The following is a 19,727-nucleotide window of genomic DNA, read 5'->3' as shown; positions in this document are numbered from 1 at the left end:
ATGGTGGCAGGGCTGTAGTCCCAGCTACCAGAGAGGCTGAGGTGGGCAGATTGCTTGAGCCGAGGACTTGGAGGCTGCAGTGAGCTATGACTGTACTCCAGCGTGGCCAACAGAATGAGAGCCTGAAAAAAAAAAAGAAAGGAGAGAGAGAGAGAGAGAAGAAAAAAGGAAAAAGAAATTCAGCCCTGACATTTCACATAAATAAAAAACACAGAGTCTCTTCTTCAGTGAAAATAATTTTTAAGATATTTTTGACAATTTCATCTTTAAATCAGCAAGGTTGCTGAGAAACACTGTTAAAAAGTTGTCATGTTTTGGGGGAAAAAGTAGGATTAATAATCATCATCATCTAAAATTAGTATTGAGAATTCAATACTAAAATTCCTAAAATTAGTATTGAGAATTATGAGACCCAGAAGTAAAATATTCTAATTAAAGTTTCTATAATAAGTAACAGTGAAGGGCACAAATGACCTATCTTGATTAGCAATTTCTCCCATAATGATGGTCCATTAAAAATGTCATTACCCTTAAGACATTGCTTGTAGTCAGCTGGACTGACACTACTGCACAAGTGTGGGCAGTCTCACACATTTTCTCACTACTTAAGTATCAAGCCACTCAGGCTAGAAATCTGTAATTATTTTTTATGCTTACAATCCTCTTTATACCACTGCAAAGATGTTTAATTTTAATTTGCCCATGTACCTTAAATGTTAAGATTCCTGAGGGACAGTGACCCACTTGTCCTGCTGAGAAGCTAAATGATACATGTGGCAGCCTTAATAAAATTCTCCATACTCTAGGAGATAATAGGACCAATAGTCTGGTCGGATCACCCTGGAATGTGATGCTTGCTTCGACTCCATGTTAGGAGGGAGGCACTCTGCTACCTTGAAATTTGCCCAGAGCAGAGGTAGGATAGTGACAGGATCTGAAACCGGGGGCTCCATCCGAGCCATCTCTCTCCACCGATCTCCTCCACTCCCCTGCTCCACATAACTGACCCATGACATTCTGTAGATTGCATCGCAGAGATCACTCCTGTGTCTTCCCCTCCTTTTCCACTGACACTGCAATGCCTGTGGTTTTGGTTGAGTCTTTTGTACTAACCTTCAAACTGGCTCACACTCTCTCCCAGATCCCATCTCACTCAGTGCTGCCAGCTTGATTTTCTTAAAGCAATGTTCTAATTATGACTTTATCCTACAAAAAAAAAAAAAGAAAGGTTCTACTCTTTAGCCTCTGTGCAGGGTCCCTCATGAATTTGCTCCAAAATACCCTCTCTATTCCGATTTCCTGTTAACCCCCTTTACCATGAATAAATCTTCTCTTCCAGACATACTGAAGGATTAGCCTTTCCTCATACAACCTCTAGAACTTTCCATATCTTATCCTTTTTGCAAGCTGTCCCTTCTTCCCACAAACCCCAGGCTCCCCATATCCAAATGCTATTCATCCTTCAAGGATTATTTCAAATGCTCTTTCCTCCACAGATCCTTCCCTAAGAATTTCCACCAAAAATAATCTCTCCCTGTATAGCTATAATATATTCTATGACCTATCATTGTATCCTCCTTGAAGGCAGGCTTTGGATCTGATTTATACTTACCTTATCCAAAGCATGTAATGGTTTGCAAAAGATGAAACAAAGATTGCCAACCTCACCCTGCAGGCCAGATGAAACCAGTGAACACATATGTTTAGTTCACAGGTGCACATCTCCAGTTTCTCCTGACACATTAAACATCTGGCAAACTAGGCCTGCTCTCTGCAGCTTGCCAGTTCCTGCAGTCCCCACCAGCCCCTACTGTCTTGTCTACTGACACTGCAGATGAAGCAGAGGGCCAGTAGCTATTTACAATCTCTTGCTCTCCTGATTGCTCTCATGTATAGTATTATATCTGCCTGGGTCTAAACGACAGTGAGTCTATAACTCCCATAGTAAATTATCAATAAGTAAGTATTGAGGGATGAAAGGCTGTCATGTGAGCAACAGCTGAAAGAACTAAGAATGTCTGAAAAGAAAAATGGCAACTGCATGTTATGGCTGTAGTATTTGAAAGTGGAAGTATAATTATATTTGTTCTAAATAGGTCCAGAGACCTAAAAGAGAAACAATGGCGGAGATCATAGAACTTTTTGACTTTTGGAATTGCTCAAAAGCAAAATGGGTTTTCTTGTGAGAAACAGACTTCCTTCCCTGAGCTATTCAAGCTGCCCACCCACCTGCCAGGGGTCTGAGATGGGAGGCTGCGCTGGCCCATGCCACTCAGAGAGCCTATCACTGTGGCCCCTTTTCTAAGCTCCTTTGCTGTCTTATGGGGAAACAGAAGACGAACAAAGTAGCACACAGTCTATGCAGATGCACTGCTCATGGGGTACATGCAGGAGAAGGGGTTCAGAAGGAAACCTTAAGAAACCCTGTTATTTAAGCACAGTGGAAGATGAAGCACCAGCAGAGAAAAGGCAGTCAAAATTAGGAAGAAGTGTTAGGGAACTGTGTGGCCCAGAGACTAACAGGAGAGAGAACTTCCAAAAATTCCATTTCCAATGCAGCAGAGTTAAAGTCCTGTAAGAATATAAAAATGCCCATTGGATTTAGGGGATGATGAGTTCATCAGTGATCTTGGCTTGAGAAGTTCCAGCAGAGAGGGATGGGGGCAGGGGCTCATGCCCCTGAAAACCCTCAAATTTATATTAAGGCAGTAACTCCAGATGGGATTATATATACAGGAACAATATAATTACGATTATGTTAAAAGTTTTAGTTTGATCAGTCTAAGCATTTAAATTATACTACAACTGTTCTAAACCTTTTTGGCAATTCTTTATGATTTGTTAATATAAACAGAGCAAAAATAAAAAATAAAACAAAATAACTCAGGCCAAAGACAGCCTCAGGAAGGGTTGAGGTTTTAGCACAGGGGTGGTGTGAAGTCAGCTTTAATTTCTAAAAAGAACTGTGCTTCTTGTGTGGATTTTTTTTTTTTTAATTTAAGAAGACAGCACGCTGTATTTGCGGGGGGTACCTCCAGTTAGACAAGGAAGATTGTACTCAAACATTTATCTGCCCTCCCTCCTCAATTCTCACTAAATGAAGAGGGCACAACTTGCCAGAGCAACATGAAAAAGAGTGGAGAACAACAGCAAAAGAGAAATGCCCAAAAAATTGGGCGGTGGTAGGGGGTGGTGATGGAAAGCAGACTGAAAGGTAGTGAGTGATTCAGCAAAACAGAGAAAGCTGAAAGCTAAGTAACTACAGGAAGAAGGCCACGAGAGACAGGCAATTCTTACCACAGAACCCGGATGCTATGGTTTGAGTGCCTGCATCTCCCTCCAAAATCTATGTTGAAACTGAATCCCCAATGCAACAGTATAAGATGTCCAGGAGGTGATCAGGTAAATGGGATGAGGGCTCTGCTCTAAGAATGGGATGAGGCTCTTATAAAAGGGCTCCAGGGAGCCTGTTTGACCCTTCTGCCTCACACCACATGAGGATATAGCACCGAAGCATCATGTACAGAGCAGAGGAAGAGCCCTCACCAGACACCAAATCTATCAGCACCTTGATCTTGGACTTCCGAGTCTCTAGAACTAGGACAAATAAATTTCTATTATTTATAAATTACGCACTCCACAGTATTTTATTATAGTAGCCAAACAGACTAAGACACCAGAAAAGACTCAGGAGGTGGAAGCATTAGAGATACTTCTGAATGTGGCAGTGCAGAATAGGAAACTGAGAACAGAAAAACAGATTTAGTTTTTAAAAGGAGCAGTTAAACCTCATCATGCATGGTCAGGCATGATGATGAGATCCCTGGCAGAAAATGAAGGAAATGTGGACTTGCTAAATGGTGATAGTCTCCTATCTGTGCCAACAACCAGAAAGCTGGTGGCCAACTTGAGCCATCCCCAACCCCAAAACAAAAACACAAACAGGAAACAAGCATATTCCAGATAAACTGATATAAGCTACAAACACTCCTCCAACAACATGGCCAGGTCCTTTCTTGATCATGGTACTATGAAGCCCAACAGCCCTCAACCCCTGCCCAGGTGCACAGAGCTTCTGATCTGCTTCCTAGAGTCATTCTTAAACAGGAACAAAGAGCCAAAGATCACCGGACTTTTGAGGAGAACCTCCGAAATAAAAGAGGGATGCCAATATAAATAGAAAAAGAAACCCAGAGTAAATAGAGACAGGCACGGATAGAAAAGAAGCAATATGGAAAAGAATGAAGAAATCATACATTCGTGAAAGAAATACTGGATGTTGTATTTTTTTAAAAAAAAAAGGTTTTTAATTGCAGTGTAAGTTCAATGTTTTAGAAATTAAAAACAAGAAAGCAGAAAGTAAGAGTTCAATCAAAAGACTCAATGATTAAAAATTGCGGAAATCTACTAGAAAGTATAAGATAAAGGGAAGAAGAAAGTGGGAGTTACCAAAAGAGAAGGAAAAAATAAAAATACAAAACGTATCAATGAAATAATATAAGAAATATAAGAAAATTGCTGGTAAATAAAAGACACAATTATCTTGACTGGAAAAACCTACCAAGTGCCCAGCATATAGTGCAGAAACAATCCCACCAAGGCATACGGTTGTAACATTTCAAAACAACAGCAGTAAAGAAAACACTGTAAAAGGTTCCAGAAAGGGAAAAAGAGAAGAGACACATAGAGGGGGTTGAGAAGCAGAATGGCGCTAGATCTTTCAACTGCAACGCTGGAAGCTTCAGGCAATGTAATCATGATGTCAAACATCAAACGATGTCAAGAACACTTCCAACCCAGACTGCTACTCCAGGCTAACTCCAATCAAGTGTGAAGTATAATAAAGACACTTAAGACACATAGGCATCCAAGCATGTAGCCCTCACTTGCCCCTTTTCTCAGGAAGTTCCTGGAACATGAACTGTAGAAGCAAATAAACCAAGAAATTCCCTGAGATGAGGGAGCAACTCAAAAATGAGGATGGCACGGCATCCAGAAAATATCCGATCTAACGCAGGAGACGAACGAGGGGACTTCCACGGCATCCAGGAAACATCCCATCTAACACAGGAGACAAACAAGGGGACTTCCCATGCGTGAGGTCCAAGGAGCTGCAGGAAGAGGCTGTAAGAGAGGCCTGGAGAGAAGAAAAGAAAAGCAGCCTCCACAGGGAAAAAGAAAGGACGAGGAGGAGCGAGGGAGGGAAGGCAACCTGATGCACGCGAATGTCCTAAGAGAAGATCCGTCATATGTTAGAGAGTTTGGAAATTAATTACCGACAGATAAACAAAAAATCCAATTAACAAAAATGCATTAACTCCAGGAAAATACAAAACACTGTTTAATAAGTGAGACAAAATATAATCTCAGCTGGAAATAATAGTTGCAGTTGTAATAATAAAAATAATGAGTATTAATTTAAATAAAAATTAATTTAAGTAGACTCCAGGGGAATGAGGCATGAGAAATTACATAATGGATACAATGTACACTGGGTGACAGTTACACTAAAAGCCCAGACTCCACCACTATGCAATATATCCAAGAAACAAAACTGCACTTGTACCCCCTAAATCTACACAGATTTTTAAAATTAATTTAAGTATACAGTGATAATAAGAGAGTGAAATCATAAGAAAGAGGGCAATAAAAAAACTCGCCTCGTCCAGGTGCTGTGGCTCATACCTGTAATCCCAGCACTTTAGGAGGCCGAGGTGGGCAGATCACCTGAGGTCAGGAGTTTGAGACCAGCCTGACCAACATGGTGAAACCCCGTCTCTACTAAAAATACAAAAATTAGCTGGGTGTGGTGGCAGGCGCCTGTAATCCCAGCTACTCGGGAGGCTGAAGCAAGAGAATCAATTGAACCTGGGAGGCGGAGATTGCAGTGAGTCAACAAGACGCACCACTGCACTCCAGCCTGGGCAACAGAGTGAGACTCTGTCTCAAAAGAAAACAAAAAAAAGGAAAAAAAATTGGCCTCATCTTCAATAGTAGACAGTTCATACATAGCTTACATATCAAAGCATAACAGCATTATTATATTCTTACATTCTTGGAGGTAACCACAGGAGAAACAGCTAGAAAGTTTCAAAGTAGTTGTCACTAGGGAACAGCAGCCATAGGTGGGGAAGAGTAGGGTATAACCACAGGCAGAAAGAGTATTAAGAGTATTATTCACCCTTTTTTTTTTTTTTTTTTTTTGAGACAGAGGTTTGCTTTTGTTGCCCAGGCTGGAGTGCAATGGTGCAATCTCGGCTCACTACAATCTCCGCCTCCCAGGTTCAAGCGATTCTCCTGCCTCAGCCCCCCAAGTAGCTGGAATTACAGGAGTGTGCCACCATGCGCAGCTAATTTTTGGATTTTTTAGTAGAGATGGGGTTTCACCATGTTGGTCAGGCTGGTGTCGAACTCCTGACCTCCAGTGATCTGCCCATCTCAGCCTCCCAAAGTGCTGGGATTACAGGTGTGAGCCATCACACCCAGCCTATTCAACTATTTTGTTTATACTCTATTTTGATAAAGATAAAACATTATTTAAATAAGTGAATGACAGGGTATATAGAGCTTACAAACGATTCCTCTGAGGAGCTTAAATATCCTAGGGGAAAAAACAACTACTCAAGACATGGTTACTTTTCTTGAGTTGGCAGAAATATTGGAAGGGAAGGAACAATAAGGAGGAAATTATTACCATGACAGAGAGGAGAAGGGGAATCTGAAGGAGGAAGGTCTCCAGGGAGGCAGGAAAAAAGGGTTCTGGATCATGAGTATCCAAATCAGGCCTAGACAGAAATGCAGACAGTTCTTCAACGGGCAGGGGTGGAAGAAGGAGGAAGAGAAAAGCACAAAATGCTAGGTGAGGAAGAAACACACTTCATGGTGAGAGGGCCCAGATGTTGGTCCATAGTCTCTGTTTTAGAGTGAGGCAGAAGATTAAAGAAAATTGTGAGTGTTTGAGAAGGTAGCAGAAGAAAATTGTTAATTCAAATTAATGAAGTAAATTTGATCTCAGAGCAGGACTAGGCACACACAGATGCAGTGGAGTGTATGTGCTTAGTCATTCCTCTCTGCTCCCACAACCCTTTGTAACACTTGCCACAACAAGTGTACACTAGTACTTTAAAGAACTGGGTTTTCAGTAGGCTATGAATCCTCAAGAACTGTCTTATCCATTTATATGCAACCAATAGTCATCATGGCACTTGACACGAAATGCATTTTTGTTTTGTGGATATATAAACATTCATTTCCAGAAGTTCAAAGCATCTCAACACATCAACACACATGTACTTCTTTAAATTGCTTTTTATATGCCAGAACAGTCAGCATTCAATAATTTTACAATATCCTTTAAAAAATAATAAGTAATGTCCCATCAAAGCTAAACCCACACCCCTCAAAAAATTGTAATTCAAATTGAAATTTACATCTTAAACTGACTCTAAGTACATATAAAGCCCAGTAACTCTTTTGGGCAATGCTCAATGCTGACTAAACTGACAACAGTGAAGGACACTACGTGAATCTATGACTATCTCATGGATTCTAAATTAAAGCTTAGAAACATTTACAATGAATAACATAAATCCATAGTTGGAAATCAACAGCTGCCTTGATTAATAACAAACCTAAAGATTTTATAGTTTGAGGTATCGACTTTATCGACTTGGAATTAATTTTTGAGCACGGTCTCTATTTATCAAGTACGTCCTAATATTTCAACATACTTTAATTTTTCCCAAAAGAAAAAGTTATTATTCACTATGAAATGCATGCTATTAATGCTACAATTTATAAAAAATCTGATTTCTTCTTTCCTACAACAAAGCCAAAAACTGATTTCCTTGGTAATTACCTAACACCTTTTCCACAGAACATTTCAGATCCATCTCAAACAGGTTTGCAAGGGATAGGGGAGGTTTCATGGGATGGAACATAAATAAATAAATAAATAAATAAAAGCAAGAGGTTTGTTTACCATTTAAATCTCTGGCTGAGTTTAGAGGGTGTTTCTTATTGTTATTAGTTAAAATTATTTTTGGCAAATTAATACAGTAGAAAAAATTAACCTGAGAAGTCTACCTCACCTCAAATGCCACATTATGTCAATAAATTCTAATCTTTGGTTTCACAAAGTAGCAAAACAGAGAATTATGATTATCTAAGTGATTTAAGCTAATCAACAATTTTGGACAAAATGCAGATTAGTGCACCTGCATGTACCTGTCCTCATATTTCACAAGGTATAAGGTGATCAAACTAAGGTTTTTCCAGTAACATCATAAGAAGCAGAACAACCGACTGATAATCTTCATAATTTCACCCTTTTATCCTTTCAAAATTGTTTCAGAAGGTAATTCCCAAAAATGCTTTATATTATAATACAAAGGTATCCTGAAAACAGAGATACGTCAGTTGTACTTTTTAAATTGTGCAAGTTAAATCACAGTTCGATAACTCCAAGCTGACTTCTAGTTTAAAAGACCACACAAACATGTTTTCTAAAATACCTGATTTTGACTTCAGGATAACCTGAATGGTATGTCCATCATTGGTGACTTCACAATCTCGGCACACCACATAATTTGGGGAGAGGCGGACATCCAGCAGCGAGGGGTCATACCTAGCCTCTCTTGAGTTTAGGTTAATAGGAGACTGGTATTCCCCGTTAGCATCGGGAAACACCAGACCCCACTCAACACCTAAGAACAAAATGAAATAAATTAAAAACAGGTTAAAAAATAAATTACAGTAAAATTTAACATGTAAAAACTAAACACTTAGAACCCTTGATATTATGAAGAGAGTAATGATACCATCACTATACAGATGAAATATGGTAATTCTATTTGTTTTTGCATTCATTATTTGAATGGTCTGATATTATCAAATACCATATACAAAATCCCGAACTAGCAAAATATTCTATTTGTATTTGTCAACAAAGACATAATAATTTATGACTCTAGGAAATTTGGGTCATCTTTAAGTGATTAGAAAAAAAGAATACCAGAACAATTTCTTCTGTTCATTAGTTCAATTACGCTCAGTACCTGGAAATAGCTGTTACTTTCAACATACTTAGTGACAGTCAAAACCCTAACTCTCATGCTAGTGAATAGACGCCCCTTATCAGAAATGCAAGTGTAGTATTTTAAAGTGTGCATATGTATATATCTGTGTACATATTCCCATAGTCTTTCCAAATGTTTTATAATTAAAATTATATATTCTATATTGGTTTCAACATATGTAGTAAACATCGGCACTACTGGTTGGCTCTAATAGGAGCCCTAGGTCTTTAGGAATAAATCTAGGAAACTCGAGTTTTTCAGAAAGTCAACCGCTTCTCGCCAAACCCAATGATTCAGTCTGAAATTTAGGACATGTTTTAGAAAGACTTGAGCGTTGCTAGCAGGCTTCACGAAAAGACCAGAGGCAGAAACACTTTCTCCCCAAAGTCTTCAAGCCAAAAACGAATTCTTAACACTAACACTGTCTTCCTCAGGTGTTGAGTAAGATGTACCGCTGCTCTTGATGACTCAAAAAACATAAAAGGTACAGCCACGGCTTGGAGGCTAGCCCGCCCTCCGGACCGCAGCAGGTGCGAACGCCAGCCCTGCGGAAGGCTCCTGGGCGAGAGCGCAGGCAGCGAGCACGCCTCCCTGGAGCGCCTCCCGCCCGAAACGCGCCAGGGGAGTGGGAAAGTGGCGGAGACCCCCGTGGGAAAGAGGGGACGTGGGGGTGCTCGGAGCGCGCGGCAGCAGCAGGACTCGAGTCCCGCGATCGGCGAGACACTGACGCCGCCGCGGGACCCCGGACACCCCGAGTCGCGGCCACTTACCTTCCTCGTAGCCCCACTCCACACCCTCCTCTTCTTCCTCCTCATCCTCTTCCTTCTCGGGGAAGGCGACGGTATCTTCGATGAAGCTGAGGTCCGCCATTGGAAGGCCGCGGGGCCCCTCGGCGCTCTCGGCGGCGGTGCCTGCGCCTTCGCGGGGCGCGGGGCTGGAGCGAGAGTGGAGCGCGCGTGGGGGAGTGTGAGCGCGCGTGAGCGGCAGTGTGGGTGCGAGCGCGCCTGCGGGTGTGAACCGCAGTGTGAGTGCAAGCGGGCGTGCGTTCGGCCAGAGTGTTCCAGAGACCCGCGCGGGAAGCGCGTCCAGAGGCCCCAGCAGAGTGCGGGAGCTACTGTGGCCTGGGGAGCGAGCGCCTGGCGAATTTTATACCCGACCGGGGCGTGTCTGGCACGCGAGGATCCGCCCCCTTCTCTCTCTGGCTGCGGGAGCCAGGGGAGCCGAAAGTTAGAATGCGCCTAGGGGCGAGCAGTCCCAAGTCACTGAAACATCGACGCATCCCCGCCCGCCCGCCCTTCCCCCGGCGTCGCCCTCGCCGCCGCCTGGCGCTTCCTCGCGGCGGTGGCTCCTGCTCCGCCTCCTGCGCCTTCCTTCCAGAAGCCCGCAAGTCTCCCAAGGTCAGCCCTTGGGACCCCTGTGTGCCTGGCCTAGCCCACAGGCTGCTCACCGGTTTATTTTCATCCGTACTCCAGGAAATACCAAAAAGAAGGGGTCCCGGAGGAGAGAGATGGGCTGCCATGGGTAGGAGAAAGGAGAGGGCTGGGAGACCCCCTAACACAATACAGACGCTCTCCAGCGGAATCTTCTCAGTATCTTCTGAGTATTTACTTTTTATATTGTCGGTTCAGCACAGTGGAAACGAGTATGGAAATTTTTCCAAAAAGTTCTATTAATTCCTAAAAACGTTTAAGAAAAGAAAATGGTTGTAATCTAGAGAAGTAGATTTGATTTAGGGATTTTTTTTTTTTTTTTTTTTTTTTTCAGAAAAAGGTATTATTTCAAAGCAGGGCTAGCAGAAGGCAGTAGACAGAGGGTGTTCACTGTCAGAGTCTGCGGCGCTGCTGCAGGCTCACCTGGCTGTGTACACAGCTCCCAGTCACCTAGTGAAATCGTGTAAATAATGAAGTGCACACATTGCTTAACAAACAGGAAATCTTCTGATCCAAAGAGGTGGCGTTGTTACCCTTAAACGTGCTTCTCAGTCTAGTGTTAACGACTTCAGCCCTCTGTTCCTGCGCCTTTTAAAAGCCACGGTCAGTAACCCCTAAGTAGGTTAACTCCACATTTTTAGAAGATATACGTGCACAACAAACTCGAGTTAGGACCTTAAGTACAATTTGTTTTTTATATGCTCTGGTCATTCATGAAGATGTCTATTTGCAGTTTGAATGACCTGTTCCTAAATCACACCAGCCTTATGAATACATAATTCCTCAAATAAGGATGGAAATGATCAGTTTGGGAATGTTTAGTTTCTGTGCTCATATCGTTTACTGCCTGCTAAGCACCTCCACTTTTTAAAAAGACATTTCATAGCCTTTAAAAAAAAAAAAAAAATTTACAAACTGCTCCAGAAAGTACACTGAGATGGAAAGAAGTGGAGGGAACCCTCAACTCACTCAATTCTGCCACTTTCTGGAAGGTTTAACCAAATATATGGAAAACTACTGGCCAGCATTAACTTGGAGGATAACTGGTGGATTTAAGCATTCATATAATTTCTCTTTTCCTTAACTGTGCAGAGGACTGAACCAGTTTGAGAAACTAAATTCATTCTTCACTCACTGCATTCTGGGTGTTCTTTAGTGGACACTCATTTGTATCTTTGCAAGCCTGGGACTGGCAGAAGCAGAAGCCTACCCCAAAGCCAGATCTATTAAAAATAATAAGCACTACTGAAAATATTAACTACTTTTCACTGAAGGTCTCCTAAAAGGAGCATTTATTTTTCCTTTCTTGAAAACTTTTTTGTAATCTTCTATTTAAGTTTCTTTTTAGAAGTATGTTCACACGTTAATTAAATGCCACAGCTAAGGAAGCCCATACAAAGGCTATGAAGGACTTGGATAATAAAAGCACTGCCACTCTGAGCTCCTCAGCAATGGCCTTTCTCCTCTGTCCCCCAAATGCGCCTAAGTGTGACATTGTAGCTATTGTGTGACCACCAACTGTGTTTAAAATATCAGGTGAATCATAGAGATGTTTATCAAACCGGAGGATGGTACAATCACCACGGTAAAAAACTGAATTTTCCATGAATAAATAGTGTGCCATATTTACAAAAGATGGGCTGAAAGATTGAATTATTAGTGTTTACTTTTACAGTAAAAAGACAATTTTGCATATAGCCAGCAATGTATTACTATTCAAATATGCAGTTGACTACTAGACAAACATACATTGGCCTATATTTGCTCTTTCTGAATTGTTCAGGATTATTTGTAGAATGTGACTCCTGTATGCAAGCCTAGGGTTCCCTGCCCAGCCACATATGAGCCCATCCTCTGAGCATCCAAATATTCAATTAACAGCCTTAATTGCTTTGAGACTGTGGGGTTCAGATTTTTGCTAATTAACAGCACCTTAAGACCTTCTCTTCTCAGGTCCCTGCACTATATTACCACCAAAGATGGAATTTCTATTTCTAGTTATTATAAGATGTCTGTCACTAAAAAAATCTAAACACACAGATCAAAGATATAGGCCAATTCTTTGTTTTACAAAATAGAACAAGCACGTCTAAATCCAATACCAGAGAATCTAAAAATATTCATACTCTGTATTATGAATATAAGTCTTCCACATATTCCTCTATAATTTTTAATAGGCTTTCAGCCTAGTATTATATTTGATCCCTTAAATTAACTTTATACTGCTCATATTTAGTGCTTGCATAGCTAAGACCAAACCATATTAGTAAAACAATTTATTAAAACTAAGACCTATATAACTAACTACCATTTGATACTAAGAGAATATAAATAGAAATGTCTAAAAGGGACAAACTAATCTAGATGTCAGAGGAACCAAAGTACTAAGGTCGCGTCCCAGAGTCCAGAACCTAGACAGCCCTCTCCTATCCTTCCTCACTGCTTGTCTACCATACCAAAGCTTTCTTGTATCGGTGAGTCTAGGCCCTAGAGTCATAAATATGACCTCCTCTTATGTGCACCTTATGCTCTGGGATCACCTCAAGGGTACAGCTAACATATGCATGTCACATGGCTCCTATACAGACTGTAATTCATAAACTTCAACAGCAACGAATTGGGTTCCTTCATGTGCGCTGCTCTGGACTAGGCACTGTGGGAGAACCAAAAACAAAAAATAAAATACTTTTTCTGCTCTCAAGGAACTCATGGTTCTCTGGGGGGAGGAGAGGAGTAAATAATTATAATACAAGGCAATATGCACTATTAATATGTTAAATACAAATGCAGGTACCACTACATCTAAGGAAGATGGAATTTTCATACTAATGGGAATGATTTAGAAAAGTTGAACAAGATGGCATTTGGGGCAAACTAGAGGAAATGGGTAGAGTTTGGGTGGGCAGCATGTTGAGTAAATAACATTCCAGGTGTGAACAATGATGCCGAATCACGCAAGTGCTCATTGCGGATCTATTTGCTCCCTTAAGTGCCATCTGTGACTGCCAAAACCAATTCAGATACACTAAAAATAAGCACTTCTCTAGGCTTATGTCTCAAGTAAGGCACTTTTTCCTATGGTTGTTTAATTCCTTATGTCTAGTTTTTCTTTTGTCAGGAAAGACAGCAAAATTTTCTTCGTTATATATATTTTGATTTCTGAAGGTTTCAAACTTTGTTGATAAAAAAATTTACTTCTTCCTTTTAAATTACTTTTTTCAACTAATTAATCTTTTATTTCACCTGCTTAAAGTTACATTTACAAGCCTCCTTTTTGTTTGACCTCTTCTTGGTCTTTTATCATCAGAAACAAACGACTAGGGCTCCATGTAGTCATTGGAGATGACATCATTGTCTCTATCATTTGCTGCCACTTCACTGCTTGACCATGTGACTTCTTTGACCAATTAAATATGAGTAGAGGTGGCACGTGCCATTTCCTAGAAGAAAGATTTGGGCGTTATCAAAAGCAGACATAGTAGCCCATCAGGTAAAGGTGAGTTCAAGGATAATTTTTATTTGCTCAAATGCTGTTTTTGCCTTTATCTTTTTCTTCAAAGAAAAAAAAGTACCTCTCTGGCCTGCAAAGAAACCAAACAGTCTAGTACAGTGCCCTTATCTTCACCTCGCAAATTTCTTGGACGCCCTAACCCCAGCTAGCGCCCTCACCACTTCGTGGCAGAATGAGAAAGCCCTTATCCATAGAAAATCCCCGTCTTCTCTAAGGAACATGGACCGCAGCTCTCTTCCCCTCTCTCAGACCATGCCAATTATGCCTGAGGCCCTACATGAATTCAGCACCAAAATGACTTATGCTGAAATAGGAATGTTTAAGATAATTACATTGGTGACTCCCAAGTCACCAAAAGCTCTAGGGCACCTTCTGCCAAACAAAACCCTTTATGTGTTTAAGTCATAGAGGTTACAGTTACCTCTTCTTAGTGCTTTCACGATGCCCTGTATAGAGCTCTAACCCTGAAGTTAAGATTGTATTTTAAATATGTATTTTATGACCTTCTCCTCTAAACAATGAGCTCCCAAAGAGCAAGGCACTAGGCACTGTGGGAGAACCAAAAAAAAAAAGAATAAAATACTGCTTCTGCTCTCAAGAAATTCACAGTTCTCTGGGGGAGGAGAAGAGTAAATAATTATAATTATTATAACTATAATGCAAGTAAATAATTATAACTATAATACAAGTAAATAATGATAATGCAAGAAATACGTTAAACAGAAATGCAGGTACCATTACATTTAAGGAAGATGAGATTTTCATAGTAATGGGAATGATTCCGAAAAGTTTCTTGGAAAAAGGCATTTGAGGCAAACTAAAGGAAATGGGTATAATTTGGGTGGGCAGCATGTGAACAAATAACATTCCAGGTGTGAACAACGATGCTGCTTTGTATGCCCCCATGTAGCACATGGTAGGCACTTAGGAATTCGTTTCCCTGTGCCGTCAGCCATACAGTGACCTGATTAGCCTGGATAAATATATTAGTGCAATAAAAGTTGTGGTTACTAAGGTGGAAGCTTTCAAGGCACAGTAGAGACACAAAAAAGGGAAGTGATCAAGTTTACCTGGTGGCAGATGTGTCAATAGGGGCTTCATAAGGGAAGTGACTTGGAAGCTGGGCCTTGGAAGATAAATAAGTGCTGCATTACCCTCAAAAACGGAAAGGGAGGAGGTAAAAAAACAAAAAAAAATACATTCCTCAAAGCATGACGTAGACTGATGAGAAAAAAGAAGGGAAAAAAAGAAAGATATTCCAATAAAAGAAAACACAAAAGCTCACATACAGACGCCAGTGTGGGTTCACTTTTTTGATCAAGTTAATTTTCTTTTTTCCATAGTATTAATAAAAGGGAAAATAACATATTGAAATAGTATGTATATGTTTTAGTGTTTTTTTAAACATGTTTCAAAATAATAATGACATGAGATAAAATACAAAGCAGATGGAATGCTTAAGTCAGTGCCCGTTGTTGGCAGAACGGCAATACTGAAAATGTATTGGACCCTTGTCGACTTTAGGAGAAACTGTATTGGACCTTGTTGACTTTAAGAGAAGGTGCCAAGTTAGCATAGCCTCAAGGCCACACCTATACCTTAGTTCCCACAGCTCACTCTGCCCTACGCATGCTGTTGGCTGTCAAAGATGCTGCTATGCCTTTTAGGCAAGACAGCAAACCAAAGCACAGGAAAATAAAAACTTGAGCGCTATGGTCACCTCCAAAGATGGCTGCCGTAATTCCCGCTCTCAGTAGGCATGTGCTGTTCTTCTCGTTTACAGGGGAGACTATTTCCCCTTGAAGTGGAACCACGGCTGGTTTTATGAGTTGTTTCATCTCCATTGGACTGTCATAGAGTGACACTATGCCAGTTTGGGGCTGAGCCTTTAAGAGGGCTGGACAATTTCTGTTTGCTCTCAAAAACCAATCAACATGTAAGAAATCCTGAGACCACTATGCTGTGAGAAAACCCAACCTAAGCCAGCCACAGGGAGTGAGAAGACATGTGGAGGAACATGGAGGCACAGTCACGTGAGTAAAGCTCTCTCAGATCTTCCAACCCAGTTTAGCCACCAGCTGAATGCAGCTGACACTATGTGGATCAGATAAAATGTCCATCAGAGTGCTGCCTGAATTCCTGGCCCACGGAATCATGAGAAATAATAAATCAGTGTTTTAAGCCACTAAGCTTTGGAGTGGCTTATTATGCAGCATAAATAACAAAAGCAACACTTACTATGAACCAGATATCAGCCAGACACTTCCCACGGATTATTCTCTTTAATTCTCATAAGAAGCTCAATAATCTCATGCAGTGTTCAGATGAGAAAATGAAAGTTTAGATGCATCCACCACCACAAACAGAGGCAGTGAATGGTCTGAGAGCTCTGTCTCACTCCAAAATCCGTGCTCCTGGCCACCAAACCCTACTGCCTTCAGAGAGGGTGAATTCAGCGAAGGCACTCCATCTCTGCCAAACGCTGTTGGGAATCAAACACCAAATCGCACACTCCAGTCCACAGTCCAATTGCATCCTTCTTGGGTAAACCATGAGATATGTTGGACCAGTCTTGGCTGCTATGGTTAGAAGGGTCCCAAAAGGAGGAATAAAGGAAGCTATGTTGGAAAACTACAAGAGAAAAATTTTTTTTTATTGGCAGACTTTCTTTTTCTTTTTTTTATTTTTATTTTTTATTGAGGCAAAGTCTTGCTCTGTCACCCACGCTGGACTGCAGGGCGCGATCTCAGCCCACTGCAACCTCCACCTCCTGGGTTTAAGTGATTCTCCTTTCTCGGCCTCCCGAGTAGCTGGGATTACAGGCACCCGCCACCACACCCGGCTAATTTTTGTATTTTTAGTAGAGACGGGTTTCACCATATTGGCAAGGCTGGTCTTGAACTCCTGACCTCAAGTGATCCACCTGCCTCAGCCTCCCAAAGTGCTGGGATTATGGGCATGAGCCACTGTGCCCAGCTGACTTTCTTTTTTTGAGCAGTTTCTTATTAAAGAAAAATTGAATGGAAAGTATGGAGTTCTCATACACCCCTGCCCCTCACCCATTTCCCCTATTATTAACATTAGTGTCATACATTTGTTACAATTGATATAACAAATATTTATACATTATTATTAACTGAAGTCCATAGCTTACATTAAGGATCACTGTTTTGTGTTGTACATTCTTTTTTTTTTCTTTGTTTTTTTTTTTTTTTGAGACAGAGTCTCACTCTGTCACCAGGCTGGAGTGCAGTGGTGTGACCTCGGCTCATTGCAACATCTGCTTCCTGGGTTCAAGCAATTCTCCTGCCTCAGCTCCTGAGAAGCTGGTACTACAGGCACGTGCCACCACGCCTGGCTAATTTTTTTATATTTTAGTAGAGATGGGGTTTCACCATGTTGGTCACACCTATAATCCAAGCACTTTGGGAGGTCAAGGCAGGTGGATCACGAGGTCAGGAGATCGAGACCGTCCTGTGTTGTACACTCTATGCACAGGTACAGAAAAGAGAATCAGTGATCAGTGGCTGGAATCCTATGCTGGAGAGACTTGTTCCCAATCTAGCCCTCCTGCCCAGTACATCTTAGTCGATCTCTGCATGCTACAAGTCTGACCTCTCCTTGCCCGTCCTTGTGGCCCCTGTCGGTTTTAGCCCATTCGCTAGCTTTGCTGCCTTGAGTCTCATGGCTCCCTGTCCACCACTTACCTTCAACCTCAGGCTTGTACCGCTCAGACCAACAACCCAGGAACTGATGTCTGTTGATAGGTTGCAGAGTTCTCTCTTACTGGGGGTTGATTTACTAATTACCTATTACATATTATGTGTGCAACATGATTTAGCTAATTAATTCATAATAATATGACAAAGGTATTTATAGATGAAACTGAAACCCAGAGAAGTGTTTTTCCCATGATCACACAGCTAACAAATGGAGGAGTTAAGATTTGAACCTAGGTCTAACCAGCTCTAAAGCCAGAGATCCATAACTGTTTCCCACCTCGCACTTCAGAGTCAGCTTTTAGTCACTATTGTGCCAAAAATCCCATTCAAACTGTCATTAGTTATTCATCCATTCACATTTGCAACCAACTCTCCATGGGATACGAATGGTTAAGTGCGTACTTAGCAATCTAAAAAGCTACTCCTCAAAAACAGAAACCATTCAAGATGTTTTATGTTAAATATTTCTATTCCATAAAGAGTTTGTGTAATGAGGAGGAACCAGGGACACTAATGAAATACACAAGGCAATAAACATTTCTAATGCTAATGGAGCACAGCATGTTTACATTATGATTGGAACCCCATTGATTAGACTTCACTGAATATAACTTTTAGCATAATTGTCAATGATGAGAGACAGTCAAGCTTGGTGTTGAGTACATGCTGAGCACTAAACAAGACTGACTACACTGCTTTCAACTGGTCCTCAATTATTTAAGGGGCATTGACACAACATGATAGCTTAATATTTCCCACCTTGACAGTGGAGATAACAACAGAAAAATGTGCTAAAACTATCCGGGAACCTGCCCCAATAGTCACGTAGGTTCTTTTCTATTTTCCCTAAGCATCAGCCAGTTTGAGAAATAAAGGGGCAGAGTACAAAAGAGAGAAATCTTAAAGCTGGGCGTCCGGGAGAGACATCACATGTCGGTAGGTTCCGTGATGCCCCACGAGCCACAAAACCAGCAAGTTTTTATTAGGGACTTTCGAAAGGGGAGGGAGTATATGAATAGGGTGTGGGTCACAGACATCAAGTACTTCACAAGGTAATAGAATATCACAAGGCAAATGGAGGCAGGGAGAGATTACAGGACCACAGGACCGGGGCAAAATTAAAATTGCTAATGAAGTTTCAGGCACCATTGTCATTGATAACATCTTATCAGGAGACAGGGTTTTGAGAGCAACTGGTCTGACCAAAATTTATTAGGCGGGAATTTCTTCTTCCTAATAAGCCTGGGAGCACTATGGGAGACTGGGGTCTATTTCACCCCTACAGTCTACAGACCATAAAAGATGGCCACGCCTGGGGGCCCTCTATAGACCTACCCCCAGGCGTGTATTATCTTTCCCAGGGATGTTCCCTGCTGAGAAAAAGAATTCGGCGATATTTCTCCCATTTGCTTTTGAAAGAAGAGAAATATGGCTCTGTTCCACCTGGCTTACCGGGGGTCAGAGTTTAAGGTTATCTCTCTTGTTCCCTAAACATTGCTATTATCCTGTTCTTTTTTCAATGTGCCCAGATTTCATATTGTTCAAACACACATGCTCTACAATTTCTGCAGTTAATGCAATTATCACAGGGTCCTGAGGTGACATACATCCTCCTCCACTTACAAAATGACAGGATTAAGAGATTAAAGTAAAGACAGGCATAGGAAATCACAAGGGTATTGATTGCGGAAGTGATAAGTGTCCATGAAATCTTCACAATTTACGTTTAGAGATTGCAGTAAAGACAGGCATAAGAAATTATAAAAGTATTAATTTGGGGAATGAATAAATGTCCATGAAATCTTCACAATCCACAGTCTTCTGCCATGGCTTCAGTCGGTCCCTCCGTTTGGGGTTCCTGACTTCCCGAAACAAAAACTACATCAGAGATTTAAGTAAGATAATTATCAGATATTAAGAATTATTTAAAGTGGACCTCTCCAAAATAAATCTCTTCAAAAGTCTGGGAGAAACATTTATCTTATTA

General features: G+C 41.2%; 1 protein-coding gene across 2 annotated transcripts in view; it reads right to left on the bottom strand.

Moving 5' to 3' along the window:
* Positions 1 to 10,336, bottom strand: part of CA8 (carbonic anhydrase 8) — a 97,753-nt gene extending 87,417 nt beyond the window's left edge. For both annotated transcript variants that reach the window (XM_032759709.2, XM_058444107.1), the window contains exons 1-2: positions 9,848 to 10,336; positions 8,514 to 8,705 (exon numbers count right to left, since the gene is read on the bottom strand). In XM_032759709.2, the coding sequence (XP_032615600.1) occupies positions 8,514 to 8,705; positions 9,848 to 9,947 (292 nt within the window). In that variant the 5' untranslated portion in view covers positions 9,948 to 10,336. The remainder of the gene's footprint in view (positions 1 to 8,513; positions 8,706 to 9,847) is intronic.
* Between the last annotated feature and the right edge of the window lie 9,391 nt (positions 10,337 to 19,727).

Source organism: Hylobates moloch, unplaced genomic scaffold (genome assembly GCF_009828535.3).
Source record: "Hylobates moloch isolate HMO894 unplaced genomic scaffold, HMol_V3 SCAFFOLD_9, whole genome shotgun sequence".
NCBI classification, from domain to species: domain Eukaryota; kingdom Metazoa; phylum Chordata; class Mammalia; order Primates; family Hylobatidae; genus Hylobates; species Hylobates moloch.
The sequence above is the reverse complement of the archived record's forward strand: the minus strand, read 5'-3'. Positions and strand labels throughout refer to the sequence as shown.